Source organism: Folsomia candida, unplaced genomic scaffold, assembly GCF_002217175.1.
Source record: "Folsomia candida strain VU population unplaced genomic scaffold, ASM221717v1 Fcan01_Sc020, whole genome shotgun sequence".
NCBI classification, from domain to species: Eukaryota; Metazoa; Arthropoda; class Collembola; order Entomobryomorpha; family Isotomidae; genus Folsomia; species Folsomia candida.
The window spans coordinates 972,048-995,708 of NW_019091212.1; the positions used below are offsets into that span (position 1 = coordinate 972,048).

Below are 23,661 nucleotides of genomic sequence, written 5' to 3' on the forward strand. Positions count from 1 at the left end.
TGCATATACATTTTTTGTAGATAATCCTGCCCAAAATATCTAAGAGTTTTATATATTCTGCAGAAGCATGTGTGCAAAATTATGTATACGTTTCTGCACAAATCGCTTTGCATAAAGTGAATCTGTAAAATTTTTGCACAAAGTCGGGAAAATGAATTCTGCAGTCATCGAATCGAGAAAATATCGTTATCCTGCATGTTTTTTTTGCATAATCCTGCCGAAAATTTTAATTTTTTTTAAATTCTGCAGAATCGCATATGCATAATGGTATAGTCTTCTGCAAAAATCGCTCTACAAATGATTTTCCTGCAGAAAATTGGACACAACTTATGCACAAAATCATGCCAAATTCCTGCAGGAAAAACCATTTCAAATTTGCACTCGGGAAATCACGTGGTTTATTTATGACTTACTTTGTGAAGAGTTCCACATTGAAGAAAACGTATTCTCCGGACGAGACCATTTTCAACTCCTCGGCAGCCAAGAGAATGTCTCGCACTTTGCGCGGTGAGGCGCACAGGACGACGACTGAAATTTATAAACAAAAAATCAAATTTCATTCTTTTTTATAAGGAAATTTTATGTCGTGCGTGCGTGTCTTTGTGTTTGGTTATGTATGAAAGTAGACAGGGTTCTGCATTTTGGGTAAAATTGTGCCATGAATTTTTACACCTGATCTTGTCACGATTTTCGTCCTGAATTCAAATTTTGATGAAAACCTGCGTAGGCTTTTTTAAGAAAAATTTGGCTTGTTTTATTTTCGTGTCTTTCCAAAAATCGGCGTCAACTTCCCATCACAGCTCAATTAATTTGCAAACTTGCAAAACTCAAAAACTTCGTGTCGTGACAGGATTAGCAAAATATGATTTCACAAATTTGCACAGATAGTCCTGTTGTATTTTTGTTTCCAGGGATTATTTCCAATTTCTAAAGAAATTAATGCGGAGGATGAGTTTGTGAAATAAAAACATGCTAGGTAAGTTTACAAAAAAATTCTATGTTTTATAAGAAAAGTGTTGCGAAATTTCGCACAACTTGGCAAGTTATGTTGTTATGTTCAATTTCTGAGATTTGCAAGATATGCTCATTTTGAGAGAAAACGTCATGTTTTTATAAATTTCTTGAAAACATCGGAAACCATGGTGCATTAAGTGTCAACCAGTTTGTGTAGGTGGATGAAATGTATGTGGATATGCATTTCCGCGGAGAAAGTCGTGTCTATTTGTGGAGAAAGCTATCCACCAAAATCTGCCTCCTCCACTTCCCTTCATCCCGGACGTGACGGGCCATGCACAACGAATCCCAACACACTGACAGTGCTTATAAATTGTCATTTCAACCCAAACTGGGTCAACCTTAAGGTGAATAATGCTATCATCGATTTTAAATCTCACTTTACCTCAATTCAATCCATTTGAATGCAAATTTCTCAAATGGCATCAATTTCACGAGTTTTGAGGTAAATGCAACGTTTTCTACTTTAATACAAAGTTAATTTTTGATACTACAAAATTACAAATTTAAAAACGTCCAACTCCCTACCATTTTTTTCACAATATATTTCCTCAAAAGTGATTTTTTCAAATTGGCAATTTTGTAGTAAATACGAACAATTAACTTTACATTGCCGTGTGAAATTAGCACTTATCTGAAAACTCGTAAATTTAGATTTAGAAATTTGCATTTTTTACAGAAATACGGGTAGGGTGAGATTATAAATTTATGTCTCTGCCTCAAATCCTCATCCCTCCCGCAGAGCCCCCCCTTTCTCTCGAAAATGCAAAGACTACACACCAATTTTTTTGATTTTCGATATCAAATCACGTCACGACTCGTACATGTCTCACTCCATCTCTATCCACATTTCCGGAGAAGAAGGATCTGATTTGAATTGCATATCAATCTCCATCTCCGACATCCGCCTTCCTTTCTCCAGAAATGCATCTCAACAAGTTGTTGTTTGTCTGCAAAATTTTTTCAGGCGAACAAAAAAAACTAAAAGAAATCGAGCAATCTTTTGAAGATTTTGAAAAAAAACTTGAAAATTTTCTGAAGTGCAAGAAACCAAATACTGATACGAAGCTCAGAAATATCATATTTGACCAAATAATTCGATACGTTTGGTAAAGAGAAAGTTTTGGAAGTGATGCGATTTTGAGGGTGATTTTCCACCTCGCTGCGTATCTATGCAACGAAATGACATGTTATTATTCTGCACATACTGTTTTCACCCACGTAACGCGTGTAGGAAGAATAGGCGACTAATTAGAGAAACTAATTACTGGTTTAAAAGACTCAAAAGGTCAAAGTTTCGTGTCCTCGTGACGACCAGATTTTTGTTTACCGTATAAATGGAACCTTTCACTAAATTAAAATCTATTTATACTAATTACATTATTTTTTGAAATATCAATGATGAAAATCGACCCGGTGAATGAAAATTGGTCCATTCTCCTTGGCAGGATAATTGCCCACAGTTGTGATTGTGCGGTAAAAAGTAAAGCAAGTTGTGCCTTACTCGATTTTCATGCGGGATTTGAAACCAAAAAAGCTTGACATGACATGTATTTAACATATGACTGGATGACTCATCATCAAAATTGTTAAAATTCACACATTTTTAATCATTCCTCGGTTTTGGGAATTTATTTTATAATTCTGGATGACAAATTAGTAGTCAGTAAGTTGATTAATTGAATGGCGAGTTTTTTAAGCCAGTTTCGATGAGGCCCAATTTTCTGAAGGCATCTTAAACTTGAAATCTCTTTTTTTTTAATCTGCCAAAATCTGGTGTGTACATTTTTTAAATTAGCAACTCCTCGCTCTACAAATTTTAAAAAGCATTCCCAGAGCCGAGAATGATTAAAACTGTATTGATTTTAACAATGACCCTTCAAGATTTGCAAATTTGTAAATTTTGTACACTTATATATAACACTTTCATTAATGTGATTACAACCCTGTTTCGTAACACTTGTTTACCCCGAAATTCAAATTTGTTCGAATAATTATTCATGAGGTAATCAACCACCATTTTCTGACCTACCTAATTCTTTACTCTAATCTGAATTCAATTTGGGTTGAAATGAGGCTCAACATTTTCACTAATTTTCACTGTTCTCCGCACAAACGACGCAGCGTCCCACTTAGCGCTCCGAAACCTCCCTCCCACAAAAGCAGGCCAACCCCAATTAAGCCCATCCCGCCGCCACCGTAACCTTGACATTTATTTCATCCTCCAATTGCAAATAGAAATCGCTCTCTCTTTCGACCAGAAATTGCCCACCTGAGCGAAAATCCGTCCGTCTAATGAAAACTAAAAGCATGGCGAATCGCAAATATCATCGAGTGGAACCCATTATACCGACATTGTGGTCATTTTCCTTCCTCAATGTTGACTTCCCCGCCGCTGAATCAATAGCCACCAAAACCTCGGCTACGTAAACAAAGAGAAACGATTGCCTTAACAAAGGAAGCAAGAGGACAAAATATTTTCATTTTGGTGAAACAACCAATTCTTCAGCGGGGCCGTGCAGACGAGACGGCTTAAAATTAAGTTCAGAGGATAAATTCCTAGGAAAAAGTAGGTATGGTTTTTTATCAGAATGTAAATATTTTCAATTTGCGAAATTACACTTTTTTCATTAAAAATCAACTCAAATCAAAGCACGGGTATTTATTTAGTTTAAACATTTTCATTTGATGACGACTGATGGTCAACTTTGTCCGCGTGTTGCTTAAATCCTATAGAGCACAAAATGTTCTAAATATGTTACATATTTGAACATGTTTCTAGGTTTACAGACATTAAATTATTTCCGGCATTTTTTTAAGACTACGGATATGCATATTTTCCTAATATTTCAATGATACGAAATGAATTTTTTTTGCTCAAAGAAATTCGAGCATTCGAGCATCAAACGTACACATTTTGTGAAAATTCATAGTTTTCGTACATTCAATCAAATTTGGAAAACTAATTGATACTAAATTTGGAAAACTAAAACTAATTGTCATGTTATCAGATATTACTCGTATTTTGAATTTGAAAACCCTGACTACCCCAAAAACCCGTGGGCTTTGCTGATATTTCTCGCCCTAAAACCCACCAAAACCCCCAAGGTAGCATATCGTGGTGCACTGCACATCCTAGCGGGCTCGGCACAAAAATCGTCCAGAAATTCGCAGCGAAATGACCTCTGAATTCGCTACAATTCAAGATTCGCTACGAATTCGATGTTTTTCACGAATTGTGCCTTATGTGCACGTTGAAGACACCACTTTTGCAGAACCCTCCCCGGTACAAGATTTTCTTTGATTATTCCTTCTCTCAACGGGAGGATCAAATCAGCGTGAGTAAAGAGAAAGACAAAAGCCTGGCTTGACTTGGCTTTCACTCTCTCTGAGAATCCAGAATTAGATCCAGAAATCCCAGATTTCTCCCCAGACTTGAATCCTATGTTTCTACCAGGTCAATAATCCTACACAAAACGTCATTAAATTAACCTCCTCCTCCTCCTCGGCTACTTTTGTTTACCAGAATAGCCCACTTGATTAGCTTAATTACACCGCAAGAAGTTCAGAGACTGGTATTTATAACGAACCGGTCAAAGCTGGCTGGGAAATGCAAATGTCTCAGAAGATCTTTATAAATATTAAGGGAGCAATGAATGGGTGTGCCATCTGCCGTACCAAAAATTTGACCACATACTTTTCGCAAGGCCCTCAAATCGAGGAGAGAAGTGGGTGAAAGTCCCTACTTTCTCCGCGACCTCGTGTATACATCATCATTTTCAAACCCATTCCGTCAACAGGCCAAGAGTGGAGGGTGGTCCTAAGTAAAAGTTATGGTTATGACGATTTCTGTGTTCGAACCGAATCGGTTTTTACCACGTGGGAGTGGGAGTTTGTGGGAGCAACACTGCATAAATTTGTGTAGATTTTGTGCTCAAAACCGAAGAGGATACGCTGAAAGAGCTTCATTGCAAGAGTAATTTATAAATTTATAAATCCCGCCTTGTCTTTTTTTCTCACTTCTCCCCAAAATTTTCTAGCCGGGATATATAATAAATACAAAACTCTACATAAATACGTGTACAGATTTTTTGTTCAAAACCGAAGAACATACACTGAAATACCATCATTGTGAGAGAAATTAAAAAAAATATAAAATCCGTTTTTTTCATTTTTCCCCCAAACTATTTTAGGCGGGAAATGCGATATGTACGAAACCCTACACACGTGTACAGATTACATGTGTCTTGAATTTAAGCCACAACTTGTTTCGACTCACTCCTCGCCGTGGCCGCGATGGATCTGAGGGCATCGTGAAAGTTGAAGTGTTCCTGCGTCTCGTCAAAGCTCCTGTGAACCGGCGTGTTGTTCAGGGCGGAGTAGATCGTCCCCAGGGAAAAGTGACACAGAGAGTGACCTACACATAAATCCAGCTTAGTTGGCATGGTAACAAAATTTTGAATAAATTGTTCCCCAAGAAATGCAAAATTTCCAGTAAATTTAAATTTCTTCGAGGACAATTTTCTCCGAAATAATTGTCTCACCTTTCCCCGACCCGACGGCATGGTTGTGATAGAACAACGCCACATGGCGCCACCCAAATCTCGCCAGAATAGCGTGAAACGCTTCCCCGACTAAAGCGTAAGATCCCGCCATCCTCGTAAGCGTGGGGTATTGGTCATGCTTGTGACGAAATGCGTCCGCCTAATGAAATCCACTCCGTTAATATTATATCTCCTTTCCCGCCCAAAAGAATTAACATTCAAACCTGTGCACCCGCCGTCAGGACAGGAATTCCCCAATGTCCCGCATATCTGGCTACAGGTGCAATCACATAATCGCACATGGGGCCCAAGAAAACATCTAAACACCACAGAAAAAAACAATCATCCAGCCATTTTTACCATCAAGTTTAACATACACTCTAAGAAACCTGGTGATAACACTACCACCACGCGGTGGTCATATGTGACTCTTCCGGAATGGTGACAGCTGCAACCACCGCAAGGTGACAACTGCACCACCGCACGGTGATTGATCATCACTAAGCTGGTGATGGGCATCCACCATCCGGTGGTCTTCTGCCACCTGCCGGTAGAGTCACATATGACCACCGCGCTGGTGGTAAAATTTCTTAGAGTGTAGGACTCGATTACTCGTCACCAAAATCGTAAAAATCAACACATTTTTAATCATTTCTTGTCTCTGGGAACTTGTTTTAAAATTCTGGGCGACAAATTTATAGGCAGTGAGTTGATTGATAGAATAGAGGTGAGTTTTTAGCCAGTTTTGATCATTTTTGCAGAAAGCTTCTTAACCTTGAAATCTCCTGCAAAAACTCAAAATCTGGAGTGTATATTTTTTTCAATTGGCAACTCCCTGCTCTACAAATTTGTTGTTCAGAATTTTAAAATAAATTCCCAGAAATGATCAAAAATGTGCTTATTTTGGCGATGAGTTATCCCGTCCTACATACATTAAATATTTCAATTACCGGCCGTTTTATTGATGTAAAACTCAAACGCCGCGAGCGGACCGAGTGTCGAGGAACAGTTTGTATTCCGATGATTAATTTCAAACCGATAACCTGGCAAAAGGCTGGAAATCCGGTCAGACCGCACGGCCAACATGATGGAGGGGAGCACTTTCGACATGGAGTAGTGCTCCATCGGTGAAACCGCTCCTTCCGGCGCTAATACCCCGATTTTCACTAATTTTCGGGGTTCGTCGTTTTGCAAGGTGACGAGGTCATCATCCCCGTAAAGGTTATGACCTTGACGAAATGCCGAAATTTTCGAGTCGTTGTTTCGACGCGGGAAGTGAACTGAAGTTAAACCCGGAAACGGAGCCGATTTCCCCATCACTATGGTAACCACGATGAAAATTACGAGTTCCCATGGCAACCACGACATTTTGATGGGACACGGTTACAGAGTATTATTCATTTTGAAAGAGAAAGGCCCGCTTCATAGATTTCCCTCTAAAATAGATACGACCACAAGCACATCAAGTCCTGCTTTCTCTTCCAAGCGGAGAAAGTCATGTAACAAACGACACAATTCATTACGTTCCTCGAGCAAGATCCGAATTCCTTTCAGTTTCACAGATGCCAAGGGAGTAACAATTAATTCATAAAATATCACTTTAAATACCCGAGCAGAAATCAGTGTGTTGAATTCTGCAGTAACCGAAAAACGCTCGATACATATTGCATTCTGATTTTTTTTACATAATCCTGCAGAAAATTTCTGTGAGTTTTATTCTGCATAATTCTGCGGATAGTTTTCAACTTTGCATAAAAACGGGCCAAATTTCCACAGAAAACCCCTTCAAATTTTTACCCGGGTAGCAATTTGGCTTAGCATCCCAGATAAAAATTAATTCCCGCCAAATTCAAATTTATCACGTTACCTAATTTTAAGAATGTACACCTAAGAATTAATTTTACTAAATCATAACATAACGTCACTCTAAATAACGATTTATATCGCGGGTAAATAAACCGTCAAAAATAATATCCCGCCAAATTCAGATTTGTAACATTTTATTTTTTATACCCCATTATTTTCTGGAAACAATTATCGGAATGTGGCCCATTTCGAAAAACTGCCGATAATAAATCAGGGCGAAAGTGAGAGATAAATGGACCCAACATGCCCACAAAGTGTAACAAGTCAGCGAAATAAACAATAAATAAATACACGAATACCTTTCCTTCACTGCTTTCTCTCTTCTTCGAGGAGAATTTAATAATACAACTTTCTCCGCTTTCTCTCTATGTATTGCTTTCTTTCCACGCAATTCATTTTTATTTGGCCACATTCCATTCCTTCCGTACAACATTCGTATCGTATCGTATCGAGAGTCACCTCCATTTAAGGATACGGATTCTCCTGTTTCACGAATTTATTGCCCAGGTACAAAATATATAAGGGGTAAAACAATGGAGAAAATTCATTCAGAATTTACCGTGGCGAAATGTAATATATTTATTTATGAAGAGAGTATGTAAATTTGTTCTTATCGATACCCTGTCTTTCATTAAGGGAAGGTCCATAAAGTATGTCACGCGAGAAGGGGGAGGGGGGTCCAAGGCTCCAATGATATCATGCCTATGTGACACATGTTAAAGGGGGGAGGGGGGTCTAGAAAATTGCAATTTTTTGCAGGACATAATTTATGGATGACCCCTAAAACGTATACAATTTCATTGAATGCCCGAGTAGAAATTACTCTGGGTGGAAGGCCGTGATTATTAAAAGCTCGATGTGCATTGAGTTCTGCATATTTTTTTAAAAAAATAATCCTCCTCAAAATTGCTATCGGTTTTATTCTGCAGAACGATATATTCATAATTCTGCACACATCGCTCTGCATAAAATCGGGCCAAATTTCTGCATGAAAACTGTTAAAATTTTTATTCGGACAATTTTTCTAAGACGTCGTTCAACCTGTGAAGACATGACAAGAATAAATATTACTTTTTTCATAAGAAAATGATAATGTGGTCCTAATTACGACAAATAATTTAATCTAGGTCACTTTAACCACTATTTAGTCTCAAAAATATACAAAAATATAACAATTTAAACTTTCTTCGTTTATTTTCCTCCTAGTTTTTCTACATCCGGCATAAATTCCGTATAAACCTTGACCTTTTAACGGTGTCACATTAAATCTTCCCAAACCCAAGACATATCTGAATCCCGATCAGTTTCACAAGAAACCTCATACAAAATATTTATTGAAAATTCTCTCCACATTACTTATGCCGCTTTCTTCCTCATATTTAATTTACCCGTGGACACGGCTTACAAAATAATTTCATTTCTTCCTTGTCCCCTCAAATAATCTCATCAAATAAGTAAGACATCACATAATCCGCTCAGAGTCAGAATTTCATTACTAAATAAAGGAACCAACCAGTAACTAATCACTCAATGGACCACCAGATTCTTTTACACTGTCGTGACCTACTTGATCTCTTACTTCCTCGCATCCCACCAGCCAGTCGGCTTAGCTTTCTCTTCCTTTGTTCAAAATGTATGTAGAGCTATATTTTTGTAATATTTGCTGAAATGAAAATCTTTTAAATCTCTCAGAGCATATGTAACCCATTCATTCCGATGAACTGACTTCTTCCTCACTACGCAGAAAAATAAGTAGATTTTCGTCGTCCAGTCCAGCAACGTAAAGAAATGGAGGGACATCTTTATGTCGTCGTATATCCTCCACGTGACTGACTTAATGGACCTCCCCTAGCGTATGCTCATGCACAGATTTTGAGCAAATTAGTGTCAATCGAGGACAAATTTAATTAGCGTGAAATTTGTGAAAGACACGACTTCTCAATACGAAAAGGTTTGGCGGAGATATTTGCATCCGAAGAGGAGAAAGCGCGCGGTAAATTTGGAAAATTTGTCAGCTTTAAGGCGCGTTTGCTCCTCCTTGGATGCAAATATTTCTGCGAAACGTGTCCATTGGGAGATCGTGCCCTTTGCAAATGTCATACTGATTAAATTTGTGGTAGATTGAGACTAGTTTGGAGTGCATACGCCTCCATTGTGAGTGGTTAAAGATTAAATGACGACATTTTCTCCGCAAGGCCCCAACGATTTACTATTTATTTGAACTACCACCACCACGGTCAAGAGGTCGAAGAGGAAAGAAACCTAGAAAATAGTGGTCAAAGAGAATAATGTCCTGACTTTTGTCCTCGTGAGATCTTCACAAAAAAGAAGAAGAGTGAAAGTGGATGGGGTTTAAAGACTTTTAAGGAAAAAGTCTCAGAAACGACGGACTTCCTTTTCTTCTTTGAAGGATGAAAAATTCAGGGGAAAAAGTAACAAGGGTAAAAAGAGAAACGAGAATCAAGGAATTTTCTCGTAAAAAAATACATATCTGTAATTTCACCAAAACCATGATCCACGTTAAGATTTAGATAATAATCCAGCCTTAGTTACTCATTTTGTTCAACAAGTCTGAGTTTTTTAGCAAGAAATAAACCAGGAAATGTAAGACCCGAGTAAAAAATCACTGTGTCGAATTCTGCAGTAATCGACAAAACCTCGATGAATACTTTTTTCCAAAATCCTCCCCAAAATTTCGATTTGTTTTATTCTCCCAAACTGAATGTGCATAACTCTACATATTTTTCTGCACAAATCGCGTAAAGCTTTTCTTCCGAGAATCGTTCCAAATTTCTGCAGAAATTTTTACTCGGGCAGTTTCACCAATTCCTAATCTTGACATCGTAATGAATTTAATAAATAGTTGAGCACGTTATAAATAAAACTGGCCAAAATCTGCTCCCACGAGAGAGAACACCGAGATTTCTGAGATCATAAGTTGCAATCCAGAGAAATTCGTCAACCTGTCTAAAAATGAGAGATTGTATTTTGTCATCTCTGACTTATTTATTAGGGGGCAAATTGGAGGGAAGAGGAATCATAGCCATTTTTTGCCCCATTCCCCTGTCAAGAAATAAGTGAGTAGAAAAAGAACCCAATCGACCCTGAATTACTTTTATCCAGTCTGCCCACCTTGATCTACGCTGTGCAGAAATTATGTCACCGATCAGGTGACTTTCCGTCTAGACGATTTTTTGCAGACTTTCGCAAAACTGTCACACAAGTAGAAATCACTGTCAAATTCTGCAGTAATCAACAAAAGCTCGAGGCATATTGTATTCTGAAATTTTATATTACATAATCCTGCACACAATTTCTGTAGGTTTTATTCCGCAGAACGGTAAGTGCGTAATTCTGCGGAGATTTTTCTACAAATCGCCCTGCATAAAGTTCTGCGGAAAACAAATTTTTGTCAAATTTTTCAAATAAGTCAAATTTTTGCAGGAAATTGTTTCAAATTTTTACTCTGAGTTTTCTTCAATTTTTTCCAAAACTAGCCGAAATAAAATTTTTTAAGCCATGGTCTACTAAAATTCACAACACCACAAAATTTTGGCATGAATTTAGGGAAATCGTATTCCACAACCGATTTTACTCAAAATCCAATCTAACAGTACGATTGTTTTTAACCGGTTTTACAAAACGAGAAAAATCGGATTTTCCTACCCTAATAATATCATCACGACATGGATAAAACTCATTCCCTGCTGCCTTCCCCCTGGCGAAAGTCATTCACAGAGTGAAAGAAGATATTTGAGACGGGGGTTAAATTGTATCGGACATTAATTGAAAGTGACAGTCGTGTCCTCAAACGATGACTTTCTCTTCTTTTCTTCTTCTCCAAAAACTCTGTTAAAAACTTTCCCTCCAGTCGCCTTTTGTTACACAACTCCTTCCACTCCACCAGCCGGGGAAGGGAACGTCCATAAATTACGCCAGCAAAAGGTGGGTGGGTACTTTTGGGTAGTCTATCTTACTCGTATTAAGCTTAGCATCAGTAGAATCGGGAAGGAGTGAGTGGGTTTAGTCGGCTCAACGTTCCGTAAAAACCGATCCGATCCGATTCCTCTTGGCTTAAAAAAACATCCGATCCAATCCCATTCTTTTTCCGGATTAAAAATATCCGTCTTTTGGGTTTTAAAAAATACCCGATCCGATCCCACCAGTTTTTGGATGGAAAAAATATCAAAAATATCTGATTTGTTTTCGTAATAAAAAATATCCAGTCGGATTGGATCGGGTCACGGCTTATCTAAAAATGGATATCCGACTAAACTCTGTTGGGTGGTGTAAAAATCTGTTTTTTTGATGCCGTAATACACGAACGTTCCCTGCAGGCAAAAACTTTCTTTTTTCTTTGATCCGATCACACTGATCACTTATAAGATTTAGTGGCCAACCAAAAGCTAACAATAATATTTTTTCATGTGTCTGTTGGTCAAACTTTCACTGGACGGAGGAAAAAAAAGATGGCCAATTCCAGAAAGAAAGTGAAAGGTGAAACAACAACAAATCTTTCTGTTCTATTTTTGGGAACACTTTCGCCAAGAGTGAAAGTGGTGAAAATGCTTTCGCTGCTCATTAGGCGATGCTACGTTTCAAATTAGCACTGCCGCTGATGGCAACCTGCTTCCTGTGAGTGCGGGAAGATTGCTAAGTATTTTGTTAACTCGTGGCACGTTAGGTACGACGAACGAGGAAGAATATACGCATTAGACGAGTGAGTGAGCAGGGTGCTGAAAGTTGGGATTTTAGGCAGCTTGAGATTATGACATTTTGGATGGCTTATAAATGACACAAATTGAGACAAAATTGGCCAAAATTTACGAAAAGTCAAAATTTATGGATTTCTTTAGCAACAGTAGGATGGAATTTGAATATGTTGGTCGATACTATGGCTTATAAATGACAAAAGTGGAGACAAAACTGGCCAAAATTTGCGAATTCAAAAGCTGTGAATTTTGCTGATTTTTTGTACCTAACCTAGTATGGAATTAGGATATTTGGTCAATATTATAGTCAAAAAGAACAAAAAAGAACTCAGCTGAAAACAAAATTCGTCAAAATTTACGAATTAAACAATACCCAACAATTCGTCGAAATTACTCCAATCCCCTAGTTTATAACGTTCTATCTAAAACATATGTACGAATTAGCTAACATCTCGAAAATTCCTGCAACCCATCCCAAATTACTACAATCATCCAATTTTCCAAATTTACCCGAATTCACGTCACGTGCATCGCAAAAACCACAGAACTCGCCACGTGGAGTGTCCCTTATTTCCTGGTCCGCATTGTCTTCTCGTACATAAACCAACCACCAACTAACTTTTTTAACCAAAGATTTCAAAATTACTCTCAGAAGCTTATACATTTTTGCAAAGTGTATGTATGCCTATTCGTTCCCGTTTTCCATCAAAATTAAACGACCAAGTGGTACGACGATCATTGCGAAATGAGATTGCATTTTTCGACTCCATCAAGACCACCACCCAGCAATCAGCGGTAGGTTTGCTTACCATGTTGATAAAAATACCCACTAATATTCCAATTTCCAGTCCAATATCATGCTTCACAAAGTAAACACTGCAAAAAATCGGATACATACTCCGTACTGGGATTGACTTGGTAATAACTTCCTACTCGATTGGTAGCAGTTTGTTTCTCAGTGGTAAATTTTTCATTGACACAACAGTGCTAACCGGTAATGTATGTTGTTACCATGCTGGTAGAGTCATGCATACATGTACTCCGATCAGTAATGACTTAACACCAGTTTTCTAAGAGTGTATATGTGCCTACGTACTTATTTATACAGGAAAAAACCGAAATAAGCAAAGGGCAAATCAACACGGGAAATTTATTCGGGTTCCCAACTTTCCCTCGTTTTGAATCCGAAACATGATGGATAGATTCTCGCCGGAAATATTTGACATATTGTGTCACGCGAGCTTAAGAAAAGCCTCCCAGTCAGTAGCTCTCCACTTCTTGTCTCTTAACGGGGGCTGTGCATGCCAAATGGCACTATTTCGAGACAAATAATAGGGTTTCCTAAAGGGAAAAATGGGAAATCGGTGATAAGAGTGGTTCATTCAAAACGTACCAGAATAAAAATTTGAACAGCACATTATTAGAAATTTGGCCCGATTTTCCGTGGTTCAAAATGCCCAGGGTAACAGCTTTATTCTGCACAAATTTGGCCAAATTTTACACAGAGCGATTTATGCACACCATTCTGTAGAATATAACCCACTCAAATTTCTGGAGGATTATGCAAAAAATTATGCAGAATACAACATGCCGCAACCTTTTATTCACTACTGCAGAATTCGACACAGGAATTTCTACAACCAAGAGACGGCATAAAACACACTTTTTCGCATTTCCCGCACATTTCGATAGTGGTAAAAACCTGGAAAATCACACTTTTTCCCACTTTTCACCTTTTTACCCACCACATAAATTATTCTCTCCTCTCAAACCATCGACATCCTCTCTGCACACTTTCTCCTCTACTTTGAGAAATTGAGCGTCTGGATCAACTCAGTTTCAGTGGCAGCGAGCGAAGGGGGAAAACCGACTGTGTGTGTCACGTTTATCTCGTAAATGACAGATTTCCTAATAACCAACAAGAGTCTCTCTCTTTCCCCTCAGAAAAACCACTCTTCTCATTCTCACAGACTCGCGAAATTTATGTAAATCTATTACACTCACATTTTTTAGTCTCCGCGTGTGCATTGTTATTGTGCATCATATTTCCAACAATATATTCTCTCAGGGGAAACTGAGAAGAAAATGAATCTTGAGAAAATGTCAATTCTATAATGTGCTCAAACTCTAAGATCCACGTGTACTAATACAAATTTGAATGGTTTTCATGCAGAAATTTGGCAAAACTTTCTGCACAAACACTTTACGTAGACTGATTTGTGCAGAAAACTATGCGGAATTACGCACATACCGTCCAGCAGAATAAACCACATGGAAATTTTGGCTAGGATTATATAAAAAAAAGTATGTAGAATACAATATGCTTCGAACATTTTTCAATTACTGCAGAATTCGACAAAGTGATTTGTATTTGACTGAAGCCTAAAATTTCTGTGAAATTTCGTCATAATTTCCATACCCAAGGTCCCAAAGACGAAGTAAATATGATGAAAAAACCGTACAAATATTCTCATCTAAAAAAAGACGAGATTAATAAACTGAAATTAATTTTCCCACGCTTTCGCCCCTGACCTTAAAGAATTCGCTGAATGGACGAGATTAAGTCCGCTATTGACACCGGATTAAGGACACGTCTCCAACCCAATAGCACAAAATGGATTGAAAGAGTGAACCTCCAAAAGGAAAAATTAATCCGTTGCGTGAATATAGTATCAAACTTGAACTTTGCTTTGATCAATGCTTTCTCCTAATTACAGATGACGACTAATTACTAATCATAGCGCGGATATGGATTTATTTCCAACTTTTTCATTTGATAACGACCGATAGTCAAACTTTGTGGGTGTGTTCCCTAACTTGAATAGATCACAGAAATTTCAAAATATTTTTATAGTTTGTCACATATTTCTAAGTTTGCAGATATAAATATTTCTGCCAATTTCTTAAAAAATATGGACATCTTTTACATATTTTTTCAAAAATAAGTACATATTTTGTAAAATTTCTATGATGTGAGACGAATTTTTTTCTCAAAGAAATTTAGCTATAATAAATTCAAAGCTGAAAATTTGTCTAAAATTTTTATTTTCATTGATTTTTTGTGTACATACTTCCGCAATTTTTTTCGTAACTACATATCCGCCCTGTGCTAATTACACATATAAAAACTTGACAATAAATATGCTACCTGAGCAATACGAACTGTTAAAGTAATTCCTGCTCAAACAGGTATCACGGTTCAATAAGGATTAAAATTTAGCCGTAGATGGATAAACGTCGTAAAACAAAAGTGGCGTGACAAGTGGAGAGTCCATCATCTCTTTTTATATTTTACTAGATTACATGTCCACCTCGCATGTCGCCGTGTCGCAATTGTTCACCGAGTCGTGACACGGAGGGAGAGAGGTCACATCACAATCCTGCCCATGTCAAGCCATAAATGTGATGAATAAAGCATTCCGATCCGATCGGATGAGTCAATAAAATGCTCACCGACTCCTGCTTTCACTTACCAACCGCCCTTCGTATCCTGCGCAAAGGACGTCACACAACTATCCCTACGCTTTCTGTTTGACAGGTAACTGCGCCCGGGTAAAAATTTGAGCGGGTTTCTTGAAGAAATTTGGCTCAATTTTTTTCGTATTTACATTTTTATTCGGTTTTCTCGGCAGAAAATCGGGCCGAGTTTCTGCTGAGAAAACCGAGTAAAAGTGTGAACAGGTTTGATGCAGAAATTTGGCCCGATTTTCTCTAGAAAAAGCTGGGTAAAACTTTGAACCGCGTTCCTGTAGAGATTTGGTCCAATTTTATCCAGAAAGCTTTATGCAGAGTGACTTATGCATAAAATTATGCAGAATTATGCAAATAGCATTCTATAGAAAGAACTATAGAAAATTTTGCCAGGATTTGGTTAAAAATATATCAGAATAAAATATCCATCGAGCTTTTTCTCAATTTTTGTAAAATTCGGCACTGCAATTTTTACCCGCCTCGCATACTTTCTGCACGACTGTCCCTAACTAAATCTGGCTCTATTTCTTTTTCGAGATACTTTCACCTTGCACTTTCCGCCACCGGACATGCGAAACGCCAAACGTCACTCTGACCTGTGCGATTTATGCAAAATCTGCCTGCATCCTGTTTCACCGTCCCCTCGGTTTTCAGCCAATGTGAGCCTTTAGGTTGGAGCATTGGCTCATTGACAGTTTCAATTCCGTGGCGTCGTCGTCGTCTTCGTCGTGTTATGGGAACGCGCCCTTCAGAAACTTTGACGAGTGCATCGGAATCATAAATATGAATAAACTTGATCTCTCTCTCTCTCAAGGACTTTCCCCGCTCTGCACGACATGACAGACGTTTCCTTTACCTGACACGCTGGAAGTCTTGCTCAAAATGAAGTCGCATCCTTTCTACCAGACTCCGGATAAAACAAAAACTTGCATTTGCACGAAAACCTATTGATTTCTGTGAAATTCATCAATCTCGCTTAAAGGAAATGCATTATTTTGTGCAGAATGTATTTGGCTAATTTACATTGGACTTTATTTGTTACAAGAACACGGGAAATTTCTAGTATCGCTTGAAAATTCTTCAAATTTTCGTCACAAATGTCACATTTTTCCCAATTTACATCCACCCGGTTGTTGCTTTAACCACCGTCAGTAATGCCACAATAAATACATGAACTCCACTTAAAAAAGAAACGTGATATTTTGCGCACAATTTTATTTCCACGTTTTCTAAGTTATAGCAAGTGGAGTTTATGTATTTTTAAATTCCTAGTATCACAAAATTCACTAAAATTCGTGAAATTTTCCTCGAAAAAGTCACATTTTTTTCCACTTGGATCCAGCAGGAAGCGCATTATTTAGAGCACAATTTATATCCCCTATTTCCTAACTTATCCCCAATGGAGTAGATTTAAACAAAATTCCTATTAAGTATCTCAAAATTCAGGAAATTTTCCTCCGTAAAGTCACGTTTTTTCCACTTTACCACGTCCACCCACCCTTCAATAATGCCACACCTGAGGAAATAAGACCCCGAAATGTGCCGTGGTACATAGTACACACTAATAAAAACTTTTTTACTCCGCTTTTATACCATGTTTTCACCACTCAACTTTGAAGTAGTGAAATTTCCCCGCTTTTATTATTCTTTCCAACCTTTGATGTTCCTACTTGGTTTTTTTATTGTTAAAAATTGCAAACTGCAGAAACAAACAGTTTTATTTTTACCTTTCGTGGCCTTTCTCTACTTCTTTATCTGCAATCATACCGTGCCGCCCGATTACGTAAATACATACGCGAACAAAGAAAGAGAGGAAGGAAAAAATAGAGGGTTTAAAGAAAACGAGGGACACACTAAATATTAAGGTGAAAAAATTAAGGGGCTATTGGGTGAAATTTTGGGTGAAATTCGCACTTTGGGTGTACTCATGACGCACTAAATATAAAAGTGTAAAAAAAGTTATCGGGTCGAATTTTGGGTGAAATTCGAACTTTGGGCGTACTCACGACGCACTAAATGTTAAAGTGTAAAAAAAGTTATCGGGTCGAATTTTGGGTGAAATTCGAACTTTGGGCGTACTCACGACGCACTAAATGTTAAAGTGTAAAAAAAGTTATCGGGTCGAATTTTGGGTGAAATTCGAACTTTGGGCGTACTCACGACGCACTAAATGTTAAAGTGTAAAAAAAGTTATCGGGTCGAATTTTGGGTGAAATTCGAACTTTGGGCGTACTCACGACGCACTAAATGTTAAAGTGTAAAAAAAGTTATCGGGTCGAATTTTGGGTGAAATTCGAACTTTGGGCGTATTCACGACATACTCAATGTTAAGCTGCAAAAAACGTCATTGGGTCGAATTTTGGGCGAAATTCGGGAATTTACATATTTCTTCTTGTAACAACGGGCGTACTCACGACAACGTCTTACTTTCTAGGAAATTAATTCATTCCGAAAATTGCGGAACTAAAAAAATCAAGTTATTCGCGAAATATGATTTCACAAAGGTACACATTTTGATTTACTTTCCACCGATTATGTATCCCTAGTTGCTATGCCTTCTCATGGAGGGAATGAGTTTGCGACATAATTTTGTGAAATAAAAACATTGTTTGGTAAATTTCTGACAAGCAGAATCCCATCGTTGTTCATCAAACACTTGGCGAAGTCTTGGAAAAAGTTACGCTAAAATTTCAAGATATGCAAAAATTGGCGCAATACATAATTTCATGTAAAATTAAAGTTTAAACCCACAATAATTTCAGTCCAAGTTAAAAATTCACTACTAAAAGTCTCGAATCCTACATTTTCTCGTGGAAACAAATAAAAACTTCGCCACTCCTCAAACATCGTTCGAGTGCCAAATTTCTCTCTCAAATTATTTAGAGTATTTATCCATCCTTCACAAAAAGAATAAGTACAAAATAGCTGAGCTTTCCTTTCGTCACAATCTCTCCATCTTTCCACTAAACGTTCCCCTTAACAATGACGACGATTTTCTTCCTTTCTCCACCACCAGGTCAGGCCCCCTTTTAAGATTAAGAGATTCAGCACGACCAAAGTCTTCCCGATGCGATGCAATGCAACGGCAAAAATGCAATCCAATACCAAATTTCAAATACTTTCTTTATCTCGTTTTTTTCCAAAAAACAAAGGATTTCTTTGTCCACATTGTAGCAAAAATGTCGTCGTTTTCGTCGTCGTCAAAGTCCCTGAAACATTTACAAGATTCATTGAGTTCAGCCCTCCTCCAAGCCGGGCAAGCAGTGGCCGCGGAAGTGTGGGGACAGAGGGAAAATGACCCCACGGTTGCTCGATGCCTCCATCATCTGCCCATGTTATATAAACCCCTATCCTGCAATGTTAATGTCCCCCCATGTCCCCCACGGCTTCCGCGGCCACTGCGGGCAAGAGGAGAAGGATGCCATTATTTCCCTCGGAAAAAGCAGAGTCTCGCTTATTCCATCATTTCTGAAAGGTAATGAGTTTCCTGAATAAAAATAAAGGCAGAACAGGATCAACTAAGCAACTTTGCAAGGTTAACCTTTTAAAACGTGTGTATAATGACATGACCCAGGCGTTACCGCGGGAGATTTACTGTGATTATTGGGTTATGATTCGGGAGTAATTTTCCAAAGAGAAAATCTAGTTTCGTTAAAGGAGGAACGCTAAATAGACGGTTACTGTGGGAAGGGTTTTTTGAGTATTTTAAAATAAATTTTTGCTCATTTAAATTCTTTGCAATGTGATTGTAGAAAATTTAACAATTCACAATTTTGTATTCGAGTGTTTTTTTGTGCAAATTTTATCAAAAAACTAGTAATTATTTTATGACATAAAATATTATTATGGGTTATGAAGAGCGAATAAAATTCTTTTAACGAGGTCTATTGACCTCCTCCCGCAGTGGATAAAAAATTTTGGTTAAGGCTAAAAGACCTCCTCCCGCACCATAGCTACAAATTCGTGGAGGTTTATTGACCTCCTCCCGCAGTAAGCCCGAAAATTTTAGGAGGCTAAAAGACTTCCTCCCGCAGCAACGCAATGTTTCCAAGGAGGCCAAAAAGCCTCCGTACGTTTTAAAAGGTTAACGTGCAACCCGAAACCAGTGTGTCTGCCGTGTATGCAAATATAAATATTTGCATCGAATTCACCTTGCCTAGCACAATTTATCTACTCGTCAAAATATTTTAGGGGCAAGTAACACATTTCCAAAAATTAGCGAATAGATATTCATACACAAATTTTAGGGATCGCCAATAAAATTAGAGATCTATGCAACGTCAAAATGCAACGGTGTATGCAAATATTTACATGAAACTGACCTTTCGGTGCATAATTTAACCGGGAAAACTAGCCAAAATATTGTATTAGCAAGTTACACATTTTCAAAAATTAGAATACATTTACAAAAAATGTCGGGCCCTACAAAATTTCAGATGGAAAATTTACAACAAACAAAAATATCATTTTGTGGACAAAAGTGTGCAAAATTCATTCCAAATTTATCCTTCCATTCCCCCCACGCCGTAAAAATGAGAATGCAAAAAAATGCAGTTTCCCACAAAACTTTAACATCCTGTGTCTGCATTTTTGGCCAAAATTCTCCCTCGGGACGGAATGAGGCACGTCTGCCTCTCTGTCCTCGGTTAACTTAGTCAATCTTCTACCCGACCAACTACATGATCTAACCCAGCAGCAGATTATCGCACAAAATAAATCCGTAAATAAAATTGTGTCACATTAAATACACATTATTTCTTAAATAACTCGACCATTCGATATTTCCTCACTCCTTCACAGCCACGATGTCACCACATTGTCCTGTGTACCAGTTCTCTCTCACAACGGAGGTCTCCCAACGTATGCTCACAGATTTTTAGCAAATTAGCGTCAATCGATAACAAATTTAGTTAGTATGAAATTTGAAAAAGAAATGATCTCCCAATGCGCAAGTTTGGCACAGATATTTGCATTCGAAGAGGGGAAAATGCGCAATAAATTTGGACAGTATAAAATTAGTCAATTTTAAGGTGTGCTTTATCATCTTCGGATGCAAATATCTGTGCGAAACCTATCATGGTGGAAATAACATGCTCGCAAATTTAATTAGTATGAAATTTGCAAAAGACACGATGCCTCAATGCGCACGTTTGGCGGAGATATTTGCATCAGAAGAAGAGAAAAGTGCCCAAATGGTGACACTTCCAAAATTTACTGTTCATTTTCTCCTCTTCGGATGCAAATATCTCAGCCAAACGTGCCCATTACGAGATCTTGTCTTTCCCAAATTTCATCCTAATCAAACTTGTCCTCGATTCACACAAATTTGCCCAAAATCGGACCGCATCTGCTGGGAGACCTCCATTCTGAGTCACATCCTTCCCGTCCGACCTCTCCGAGAGCAATTTCTTGCCAAAGTTTTATGCCATTTTTTATCGCACACAGCTGGCCATCCACATGGCACATACATCATCTCATCCATACCAATATTTGTTGCTCAACTTTTATTGCGAGCGAGCAAGAAAATCAATTTCTTCGCTCGACTGCCATACAAATTATTACGTATTTAATTATGTACGACGAAATAATCATCTCTCTCTCGTTCCATTGGATGAATAGCGTGATAATTAAGGGCAAGAAAGTTGGAGAAGCCAGGCCGGCTGCATGAACTCGCAGGTGGGCCACGTGGTCCTACGGGAACGATTTCGCCCCAAAATTACGCCAAATTTCGTGCAAAATTATTCACCCCGTACTTTTCGCAGGACCACCACCCTGATTTTTATGACATGCATGTGCAGACCACCCGGTGGATGGAGAAGAAAAAATGTGTATGCATTAGTGTCTAGATACGCGACAAAAATTTTACTGCTGTAAAAGGGAGGAGATGACTTAACAAAGCGATGCTGGGAAAATAAATTGGTTTTTTGTCTCTCAAATTAGTTTTGGACTTTGGCCAGGTATTCGGATGGATTTATCTGAGAAACAATGTGCGTGGGTGTGGAAGGCCTGGGTAAATTGGGAGTTTTGAGTGGGATTAGAATTTAGGGAGTCAGTTTCTACATTTCAAACTGATTTTGAGACATTTTAAGTGAACGGAAACCTAGCAACCCGAGTGGAAATTGGTGTGTCGAATTCTGCAGGAATTGACAAAAGCGAAGATGCGAGTCTACAGAATTTAAAAATAAAAAAATAATCATGCCCAAAATTTTTATCCGTTTTATTCTGGAGAACCGTATGTGCATAATTCTGCACAAATTGCCCTGAATAAAGTTTTTCTGCAAAAAATTGAGAAAACAATTTTGCACGAAAGCTGTTCAAATTTTGACTCGAGGATTTTGTACTTTAAAAAAATTTCAATTCCTGAGAATTGTCATTTTGTCCTCAAAATCACAACTAATTTGTCTGAAACTCAGATTCATCAAATCCTGCTTTCCAGGTAAGAATATATCATGCCTGGATTCCTGGAACCCTGTCTACTCGAAGGTACCTCCGTTTTTAGCGAAACCACTCAAGGTATCTGCCGCCACTTGGCGAAACAGGGAGAGAGAGAAGCTTAAAACTAATTGAGTTGTTGTTCCTCCTCTCACAAAATGTGATTAGAGGAGAAAGCAAGCAGTGACACGAATTTGAAATATTTTCAGACCAGAATGTCCAAAAGGCGACTTTTTTCTAAAAATGGTTTTAAATCCCCGCCCCAGTTACCTTTTTCCGTCCCTTTTTTCACAAGTTTTCATTGCTAGAATTTTACTATGCACAAGGAACAATGGGGGTTCTCATTACAAGCTCACATGGCAAAATAATTTTGCAAACTATGTAAATAGGACATGTGCAAGTTGGCAAATTAATTTCCAATCTTTCATTTTTTGAAAATTTGCCAATTTTGTACTTTTCCCTTAGCCACACAATTATTTACTCATGATAATTACGAGTATTTATTTATCGTGAAAATTAACATATCTTTTTAACATTTCTCTCCTCTGGGACTTTATTTTAAAATTCTGTACGACATATTATGATTATATTGAAAAAATAGATCATCTTCTGCGAGCAAATTAAAATCGCATAATTTTTACAGCAAATCATAAAGGTTGCACAAAAAAGTCAATACTATCAAATGTAAAACAAAAAAACGTGCAGATCTTTTCCTCCAAAACATCCCACCGGAATTTAGAAATTAATCCAACATACTTTGGCCACGTTGACCTTGGCGATTTCAGTGAAATGTGCGAGAGATTGCATCCTCCATCCATTGACACCGGATTAAGAGCACGTCTCACTTTTTCCCTCGTAAAAAAATACTTAATCCTTCCTTTAAGAAAAGCACTAATTTATTTAATACCTTTTTTACACTTACGTTAATTCCCGAAGAGAACATTGACTCGTCCTTGGCTTTAATTAATATTTTGTCAACGTGCTAATTAATCTCGGCTTAATAAACTCTAATTAATTAGACACCATTTACTCGACTCTGTATCTTGTATTACTGAAATTTAGGGCAAAATAAGAATTTGTTCAGTCCAAGAAACTTGACGAATATGATTAAAAAATTGAAAAATAGAGTAATAATATTTACTTCCCAAATTTTGTACATTTACATTTTGCACGTAATTATTCAGCCCAAATAACTTCACGAAAAATTGAAAAATCTGCTAACGATCTGAAGCATCTAAATTTTGGAAGTTTAGATTTTATACTAAAGACGTAATTATTCAGAGCAAACGACTTTGAGAATTTTAAAAATTGTTCTCAAATTGTGCACTTTTTTTAAATCAGATTAAATCCGCTACAAGTCAAAAATTAGTGAAACTATGGCTACCGATTTATATACCCTGGTTCTCACTTTAGCCCCATGGAAACGTAGATCTGGAGTGGAATTATTTTCATTTTACAAGCTGTAATGCGATTACGATGACTTAAAGACTTGTAAACTTGGAGTTCCCTTCATTTTCAAATATTGACTCGTGCAGGTATTTATTTCATGTAAGTAAATTTCAAAATCGGAATGATGCAAATCTTCCAAAGTCTTTGTACACTTTGTAAATTTGTACGCCTAC

The 23,661-nt window shown here is 37.7% G+C and overlaps 1 protein-coding gene across 3 annotated transcripts in view; it reads right to left on the reverse strand.

Annotated features, from left to right (window-relative positions):
- Nucleotides 1-23,661, reverse strand: part of LOC110858197 (atrial natriuretic peptide receptor 1) — a 94,659-nt gene that overhangs the window by 41,230 nt on the left and 29,768 nt on the right. For 2 of the 3 annotated variants that reach the window (XM_035858613.1, XM_035858612.1), the window contains exon 5: nucleotides 414-528. In XM_035858613.1, the coding sequence (XP_035714506.1) occupies nucleotides 414-528 (115 nt within the window). Of the gene's footprint in view, nucleotides 1-413; nucleotides 529-5,293; nucleotides 5,432-5,558; nucleotides 5,719-5,782; nucleotides 5,878-6,508; nucleotides 6,995-23,661 lie in introns of all 3 variants that reach the window. The other variant, XM_035858614.1, reaches the window with a different exon arrangement.